This window comes from Struthio camelus, chromosome 10 (genome assembly GCF_040807025.1).
Source record: "Struthio camelus isolate bStrCam1 chromosome 10, bStrCam1.hap1, whole genome shotgun sequence".
NCBI classification, from domain to species: domain Eukaryota; kingdom Metazoa; phylum Chordata; class Aves; order Struthioniformes; family Struthionidae; genus Struthio; species Struthio camelus.
This window is the reverse complement of record NC_090951.1, coordinates 21,276,598-21,286,017: the sequence shown is the minus strand read 5'-3', so window position 1 is coordinate 21,286,017 and position 9,420 is coordinate 21,276,598. Positions and strand designations below refer to the sequence as shown.

Sequence of the window (9,420 nt, the reverse complement as noted above, 5' to 3'; positions counted from 1 at the left end):
TTACGCCCATACAGCACGTAACTGCCACCTCATTAGAGCAAGGCTGCCAAAGCCTGAGCGCAAAGCAGAGCTGCTGCCACTTTGCCTTGTCCCACAGAGATCCCTGGGGGCCCTGCTGCTCATCTGGACGGTGAACAGAGTCAGAAACTCCCCACGTTGCACCTCTCCATCCCGGCAAATTCGAGAGGGCCTCAAGTCTCAGCCTCCCACAGAGGAGATGGAGGATTTGTGCTTTAACGCTTTGAGCCAGACTCTTATTAAAGGTGCCCAGTGAAAGAACAACTGGCAACAGATATGAGTTGCAAGAACATTTGAATTAGATACTTAAGAGGAAAAACAAAAAACAAAACAAGCAAGCAATCCACAATTCTTCATAGTAAAGGTGGACAAACATTGAATCAAGGGTCCCAAAGAGATGGTGGAATCTCCATCCCAGCTGATTTTCAAAGTTTTCCCAGACAAGGCCCTGAGCAATCTGAGCTAACCTCAAATTTGGCCAAACTTTAATGGGGTCAGACCACTGACCTTCAAATGTCCCCTCCAATCTAAGTGATCCTATGACTTACTGAACTAGGCCATGACTGGGATTTTTCCAGACAAGAGATCTGAGATCTCCTAGGAGAGAATACTCTTGGCAAAAAAAAGCTTTGTTCTTAGCATAGTTTAGCCTTACAAAAGAGAGGGCACTTTGCTAGTGTCTACAAAAAGGTTCTCCATCCTAAAGGGCAGAAAGAGATACGTGGAAGATGCATCTATAGATTGTTGTCCTCTTAGCGAGAGGAGAGAGGTGGGGTTCAGTGGGCACATCACACCACATCCTGGTATTTGTCAGGAAGCTAACGAAGAAGTTTCTTAGATCTTCTCTTGGTCAGAGATTCAAAGTCAGAGGTAAAAAACAAACATGCTGAGAGTAAGTCTGAAATCACTTTATTGAAAAACATTTCATACAAGTACAGCCAGTGATGAAAATATTCTAGTGACATACAACACTGCAAATGAGTTCCTTGTATGTCTCCCTGCACAGCCTGTGAAGGTCAATTGCAAACAGCCACTGTCTCCACAGGCACAGTTTTCCAGAGGGATGTGTGCAGCATCCTATCATGCCAGTGAGTTTCAATGCACCACCGGGAGCAGAGTCTGTCTTTATATTGAATGACATTAACTATGACTCTTAATTTTTCCTGTGAGAGGCACGGAAGGTCCCATAGGCGGGTTGAGGGTGAGGCATCCTCATGTGGCACCATTCCCACCCACCTCAGCTCATTCAAAACACTGATTGACTGATAGCCCCTAACAAAGTGCTTTGCCAATAAAAATCTTTCATTAGAAAACCAGTACAAAAATTTGCAATATTCAGCAGAAAAATCAAAAAGTGACTGTGCCATTTCCCTTTTCCCCACAAACAGCATTCTTGGGAAAAAAAAAAAAATCATGCTAGACTAGGGATGCCTGTTACAATACACAACATACTGCTGTTTCCTGCAATGCTCTGTGCAGCAGGAGTCCCACACAGCACATGGGCAGAATTTCAAGACAAATCAGTAGCTCCCTTTAATTGCACTGTCTTTAGAGCAGCTGCTGAGAACACAGCCACCACAGTTTTAGCAGTTAGAAGGCAAAATGCTGCAAGATGGCAAACTGGATGTTTGTGAGTCAGTACCATCACTTCTGAAGACTCTTCAGAAGGAGAAAACCAACCACCACATGAATCTCTTGAATAAAACAACCTACATATAACATGCTGCTGGTGTTATCAGTAAGAAACTAGTTTAGTCTGTGCTTCCATGGCAGTTTTTATTCACAAGAGTACTACTTCATGTGCCAAAAATTTACCTGCAGCATCTTTCAGTGAATTCTTGTCTAGTAAGAACATACAGCTGAACCACAGGAGCAAATACAACCACATTGGCTTACTTCATTTCATCCAAAAACACTGGACAGTGTAAGACGCCGACAGACACAGGGTTGCCAGCTTGCTATCTGGAAATAATTAACATGGATTGTCCCCCAATTCTATTTTCAGTAACCAGGAAGGTGTTACATAGAAGAGCAATCACTCTCTTGCTCCCCACTTTTGCAGCACAAGATTTAAGGCTCCTGCTGCCTTCATGCACAGCTGTGCAGGAAAGGAGCTGAATCCTCAAGGGTTCAAGGTATCACCATGCATGAAGCCCGCTCTGTGTATTTGGTGACTTAATCTTCCCAAATAACTCAGCAAAAACTTAGTAACTCTCTGCATTACCTTGGTGAAAACCAGGAGTGGGGGCTTCACATTTGAGGGTGTACATATCAGAGACTTGCTTCTCTAAGAAAATAGCAGTAACCCATTTAGATACTGTTAGCATGGCGGGGCGGGGGGGGGGGGAGTTGTTAGGGGGGATTTTTGTTTGCTTTCTTTAACAAAGAGCTGGCAACAGCCAGAGCCCCTCCCTGAACAAAGCGCACAAAGTTGTCCCCAGCTAAGGGTCCTAGAGCATAAAGCCCCTTCTCCTGAGTGCATTCATAGGTGAATGGGTCAACATCTATGGGATTCCTCTTGGGATTGACTGGTTGGTCACTGTCCACTGCCAAGTCAATGCCATTATTTGGCAGAAAGGAGAGGTTGGGGTTTGAGCCAGTGAGAACAAGAGCCATGGAAATTTTATAAACCTTCTGGTAGCCATTCTTGCCTTGAAGGATACATTTCTTGTCCTTGCCAAAGGATAACACATGATGTTCAGGAAGGCTAACATAACACTCATAGGGCCCAGAACAAGCAGCTGACTGTTCTTTCATCATCTGATGGACTTTGTGGTATTCAGGGTACATCACTTTGGGGAGCTGGTTAAAGATAAGACCTGGATCGTTGACTGTTCTTCGAAAAACATGGATTACTGGAATGTTGCAGTGGTGAGCAAAAAGAATCGCATCAGCAGCTGTCAGACCAGCACCCACAATCAAGACTGGATCTGACATGATGCCAACACTGCTGTTCTTCACTGCTTCCTCTAGGGCAGACAGCTGGTGATGGACATAGGAAAGGTTCTCTCCCTTGACCCCAAGCCAAGTGGGACTATCATATGTTCCTGTAGCTAGGACCACATTCTCTGCATAGATGGAGAAGGGTTCCTGGTCACCTTTCACAGTTTTGAAAACTCCATCTACTTTAAAGACCTCCATACTTTCCTCAGTGAAGTTCCAGAGTGAGTCACTTTTCTCCTGCAGATCTTTCTGTGCATGGCTGGAGATGCTCTCTGCGCTCACTTTCCTCACAGAGGTCACAACAGTGCCACTTCTGAAGTTCTTCTGCAGCCCTTTCTTCATCACATAATGTTGGTAATATTGAGCAATGTCTTCTGCCGTGGCTCTATTGTTTCTAAGGCCTCTGTAACACATTACAAACAAAGGTCAAGCAGCAGTTAAGTAGGAGCTTAGACTTTCTCCCTCTTCCACTGAATGTATATCCTAGAGCCTTCTATCCTGGCACTAACAGAGGAGACTTCTCATCTAGTTTTCTCGTCTTCAGCAAACTTATTGCTGGTCTAGAGAGGTAACGGGCAGGTTTGCAGGTTGTTGGACAGAGGCAACTTGTCAAACGTGAATCCCCTCCCTAAGAACATGGTAACTCGTTTATGCCTTCCTCTTACATATCTCACTTCTATTCCGTTTTTATCTCCTGGACTTTTTCAGCTTTCAAGCAGCTAACATCTCTCAGAAGCACCTGAGACACTCCCCAGTACCTGTGATGATTATACTTGTCATTGAGGACAGCAGCAAAGACCACCATGCCTTCTCCAAGCGCTTTCAGAACTGATGGTTCTGCATTCTGAGCTGTCCCCAACGAGTGCTTGAGAAGTGGACACGCTGCAACCAGTGCTGCAACTTTATCTGGAACCACTGAATGCAGAACGGACTTCTGCTGGGGGTCCCTTCCTCTCACTAGAACCATCCATAAAAGACAGGCATCTGCATCAAGAGTGCACTACACCACAGGTTCCCAAATAACCTTTGGATGTTTGCAAATAAACAGTTACACCATAGATACCTCACCTTCTCTTTTGCCTCAGCCAGTCTTTGAACTGGAGATCTGGGAGTCCCATCCATTCCCCTCTGCTCAGGGTAATCATAGACCCTTCAATAGACTAGAACAAGAAACACAGTTGCATTAAATAACTGAAAGCCATTTAAGAATAAGAAAAATGAAATGCTATTTTGTCATGTTCTAATACACCACATATCATGAAGTCAGTGATTTCATTTGATCCTCTAGCCTCTCTTTTTTTTTTTTTTGTTTTTTGCTTTGGGTTGGTTTTTTGAGACCTTCAACTCTCCAGTTAGGAGATCTGGCTGTCTTTCAACATGCAGACCTAAGTAGTTAGGCTTCAATTACATACATGCCAGGCACCTCCAGGAGGGTTTCTGCCAAGGACCAGGTGGGGGATAGCTCTGTTGGCCTCATGCCACCAAGTGAGGACAGATTCTGTTGTTCCACCAAAGTCTGTGTCTGGACGCAGAAGAGTATCAAACAGAAGAGCCACGGGGCTGTGGGATCGTCCCTCCAAGCCTTCAGAGAGATATTCCAAATCCTAAAAGGAGAGAGAGTGGATTCTTAATATATGTTCTACCAGAGAGAGTACTTGTAACTGAGGTACTTCTAACTGGTGCTTTTGGTGTTCTGCAGAATTTATCTATTGGTGCACAGCCCGTTTGCTCGAGAATTACCTCGAGGATCTCAGCAGCAATGCTGGCACTTCATACAAGGGAAAGTTGGACAACTAAGTAGTCTTTTGTTTAAGGCTCGTTCTGCATATGCGCTTGGAAAATCCAAATGAGGTTATCATTTATAAAATACCTCTGGGATACTTCACGATGAGGTCACAGTGAAGGCTTTTTTCTGCTAAAAAAGCATTTTTAAAAATACAAACCTGGTCCAAAATGGAGACATCTGGTGCCTCTTCCAGTTTCCTCTGCAGAATGGGATGAGGATGAAGAGAGTCCCTTTTGAAGTAAGGGACATAGCCTGACAGCAGATAGGACAGACAGATTCCTGAAGGTCCGTTCCCTAGACAAACGGAAAAGAAAGTTTTATATTCCTGCAGATGGAGCAGCCCTTGGAGAAGTACTGTGAATAACCAGACCAATGCAAAGGATAAGATACCACTGCAGATACAGGAGACTTCCTATTGCCAGGGTACCACTGACCTCTAGGATGGAGTTGGGGAAGGAATTTTATCCTGTTTCCACTTCTACTCCTCAGCTGTGTCTGCTTGCATTGTAATCTCCTCAGAATTTGCTGATAAGATATTGGCTCAAACAAGCCAGAGGTTAACCTCACCTGAAGCTTGAGGTCACTAGCCTGATGATAAACTAAATTATTGCTCAGTAACTTTTTGCTTTTTGTCCCTGAAGAGGTCTCCTTATCCCCACCTGCCTCATTGCCACTGTTTCTTTCTGCCACTGCTATTTCTTGGGAGGAGACAGCTGCAGTCAGATTAAAAGGTTGAAAACTGGTAACACGCTGACTGGGGGCCTCCGCTCTCCGGGACACACATTTCACACCTGGACAGAGTAGTTCATCATGCTTAGGATACAGAGCAAGTCCAGAGAACAGAGTGACCAAAGCCAAGAGGGAAGAGCTCTGCCGTACACTTTCAGTAAGAAATCCCATTATAATAAGGGCTACCTAGCAACACTGGCTTAGGCTGGGGGCTCTCGAGGACCTTGGAACTAGCCCCACAGCGAGTTATAAGCTGTACTTATAACTATATACTTATAACACAGCAAGCTGTGAGTTATAAAAAAAGTCTCTTTGCCATGCCAAGCTAATCCCTCAGAATATAACACTTAGCCATCCATCGATTTGTTCAAAACTTGTCCAGCTGACCACCCAACAGCCAGCCAAAAGACTTGATATATGTGACTCCGAAGCGCAGGGAAGAGTAGTCTGCGGAAAGTTTTCACATGGCTGCTCTCCAGTATGTTTAATATTCTACAGCATCTGCATAACTAGCTGTCAGCCTCTCTGACCCAGCACGTTGCTGCTCACTAGTATGTGACTGACTACGATTACATAATGCAGTGACGATACAGGGCAGGAGAGCTGGAGTGACACAGCAGCCGTGTTGACACAGCGCCCGTGCTGCATGCCACAGCCGCTGGAGCAAAGGCCGCTTATCAGACATTTGAGATAGAGGGAGGTTTAGGCTGGAAAACTCATGGTGAGCTGAGCTATGCAAAGGGCAGCTACCCTCCGCAGCTGGGGCCAAAGTCAGCTTGGCTCTGGGTATGGATAGGGGGCTGTTGGTCAGTGCTTGGAGTATTCTACTTGCAGGAAAGTTACCATCCAAAATCAAGCAGCAACGGAAATTAAAAGCAAACTACATTGCAGCTACAGTAGAATATAATATGGTCCCTGCTTGCTCCTTTGCTTCAGGATGTACAAGGAAGTTTGAGTCAAATTCAAGCACCGGAGCGTAGTATAACACTCCACAGTGCACAGAGGATTTATTCCCCAAGCCACAGCTAAGGTCTCCCAAAATCAGGCCTGGGGAAGCAGGCGGACCTGCTGGACATGTCCAGGTGCAAGGAAACAACTGAGCTGCTTCAGCCCTCAACAGCTTCCCCATAGTGGGCATCTTCATACTGGTGGTGCTCCAGAGGCTTTAGGGATGCCTCCACACTGGGACCCCATAGATGCACCCCGGCATCTATCAAAATATCCTCTCTGCCCTGCTGCGGAAGACTTCTTAACTAGGCAGCAGAAAGTCACCCTCAGAATTCAACCCGTGGGTAACAGTGCCCCGTGAAACTTGCTGTCAGCAAGAATTAAGTGTGATTTATGTACTCCACAAACTCTGTACTAGCTCTGAGGCTACTGATGACATGACAGATAAGGCAGGGACACAGCTCTACAAGGCATTTAAGCGCATGCTCAGAGGAGGAGGGTGAAATGCCTGCCCTCCAGCACAGCTTGTCATCAGTCAGAGGGGAAAGCACTCACGTCACCGCTCGTGCTTGCTCCCCGAATCACCTCGCCTTACGAAGCTCCTCTCTCACAAGGGACACGGGACAGTTAACGCATTCATTTCTAAAACGGTGAGGGGGGGAAAAAGCCACAGCTTTTTACTAAAGTTATTAACTGCTGTATAAAGCAGCGAAGCTGATTTGCACATGCTCAGAGATTTCTGAAGTTTTAAAAAGATCTATGAAAAATTCCCAGAAATTGTAACAGCCTCTGGAGCACCTCCCAAACCACACGTTGGGGGGGGAGGGAGGGAGGGAAGGAGAGAATCACACGCACCAATTCAAGCACTACAGAGAGTTAACCACTTGGTTTAGTGATTTTCTCAGTGAAATGGTTTCAAACCCTTTTAAGCACCCAACGGGGGAAAGAAAAACAGGCCCAGCTAACCCAATGTCCAAAAGGTGAACTATTTTTGTTACTGAAACGCAGATGTGTTTTAGTTTGTCAGACACCTGGTTCCCTACATGCCACCACTCCCTTCATATCGGCGCTAGAGAAAGTCTGGCTATCAGGGAAAGGCAGCAGGAACAATGACCGGTACAATTTCAGTTTTAATAACAACGTGTGGAACAAAGAAGATGGCAAGTCCAAAGCAAAAACAGCATTAGAGAACACAATTATGCTGGCAAAAGAAAACTTACCTATGATCACTACGGGAAGTGGCTTAAACCCGCTCCCGTTTTGGTGTTTATTCAACACTGAATACATCTTCCTGTCCGAAAGCATTTAGGTCCTGGAGCCTACCTGTTAAAAAAAAAAAAATATATATTAAACTATTTGCTTTTCTGACAAAAACCATGGCTTGCTATAGCCCACAGAACAGGGCTGATCCAGAGCATTACCCTTGTATTGCACACCACGTTACACTTGGGCACTCAGGATAGGCCTACTTTTTTTTCTTTCCTAGAAGTGGAAGGTTAATTCCTCAACTATATCACCAAAAAAAGGAAAGGACCCTTATCTTTCTCCTCCACACGTGAGGTTCAGTCCACCCAGAACAGCTGCCAACTTCAGTAACCACGAGCCCTCTGACTATACCAAGTGAAATGGTGCAGCTTGTTAATGAAAGCTTCACTTTTGCCCGCACTGAGTAGAACAATGTTGTCGTTCTATAATTATCATGAATTTTTGTATGAATGGAGGTCTTGGAAACATCCCTCGTTGAACGCCTCATGCTTTTTAAAGCAACCTGTGCATTCGCTAAGAAGTAGAGCAAGCGTCACCTCAGACTTCTGCCCAAAGGATGGAAACGTTTGGGTTGCAATTTCAAATACGTGCCATTGCATCGCTAGAGCTTTTTGAGAGATGTAGGGCTAGTTCACTTCCTGACCCTAGGGATGCCTCCTTTGCTTTCAGCAAACAGTGAATCAAAGTTTCTTGCCCTTCCTGCAGGAACCACAGCACCTCAGATAAGTGTTTTTTATTTTTCCAGGGAATTCAACTATGCCATCGTGGCAGCTAATCTAGAGAAGTCAAAGTTTGGGGTTTTTTTAATCACAATAAAAGCAATTTTTTCAAAATTCAACATAAACTTCAAGTTATTCTGCACAAAATACAGTCTTTTCTGAAAGCATTGTATTTGTCTTGAAAAAATCGAGACCAAACCCACCGAATGGCATTACTCTCTTCAGTGCAAATGCTCTCCACATCCTTTCAAAGTGCAGAAAGATCATAATCAAGCCCACTGCGCGTTCACACGTTTGGCACATCATTGCCTTTGAAACAATTATTGCAGCAAATTTCATCCTGCGAGTGCAAAGCTCCCCTTAAAACCTGACGTTTACAACACCAACAGCTACAGTAACGCAGGAAGGTGCTAGTGATTGAACGAGCACCTAGAAACCACAGCTGAGTTTAGCATTTAGCAGAATTTCAGGCTTCAGAAGGAGATGTGCAAGCGGGTTTGCCTGCAAGGACGTGGCTATGCTTGTATGCACCGAGATATGGCCATCTCTGGGCTAGACTATGGCAGCCATTCCAAGAGGTTTGGATTCATCCAAGTACAGACACACATCACGAGGCCTCCACGTGGGACTCAAAACTAGCAGCTTTGTCTGAACTTCTGTACCACGGTTTAACACCGCCTACTACCACTTAACTAAGCATTAGACTACGACATTCTCTCATGCCTTGTCTGAGCGGGCAAGAACCACACAGAAAACATGGGTAAGAAACAGTCATGCTTTCTCATCCGAGCCATTTTAGGCATCTAGCTTTAAAGAGAGTGGGATCTGAAGGAACCATGCAGGGTCACAGCTAAGCTGTGCAGGCAGAAAGTAGAGGCATACATGAATAATGCTTCATCATGTTGTGTCCGCACTGAGGCACACATCTGCCCCTTGAGGTGTATTTAATCCAGTGTAGCACGGCCTAACTGCCCACGTATTTCCTCAGCGTGTTGGGTAGGTTCTGTCACA

General features: G+C 45.2%; 1 protein-coding gene across 5 annotated transcripts in view; it reads right to left on the bottom strand.

The window, feature by feature from the left end:
- Positions 1-911: 911 nt before the first annotated feature.
- Positions 912-9,420, bottom strand: part of OSGIN1 (oxidative stress induced growth inhibitor 1) — a 51,088-nt gene continuing 42,579 nt past the window's right edge. For all 5 annotated transcript variants that reach the window (XM_068955720.1, XM_068955718.1, XM_068955719.1 and 2 more), the window contains 5 exons: positions 7,645-7,747; positions 4,905-5,041; positions 4,374-4,565; positions 4,030-4,121; positions 912-3,364 (listed from right to left, as the gene is read on the bottom strand). In XM_068955720.1, coding sequence (XP_068811821.1) covers positions 2,371-3,364; positions 4,030-4,121; positions 4,374-4,565; positions 4,905-5,041; positions 7,645-7,729 — 1,500 coding nt within the window. In that variant the 5' untranslated portion in view covers positions 7,730-7,747 and the 3' untranslated portion in view covers positions 912-2,370. The remainder of the gene's footprint in view (positions 3,365-4,029; positions 4,122-4,373; positions 4,566-4,904; positions 5,042-7,644; positions 7,748-9,420) is intronic.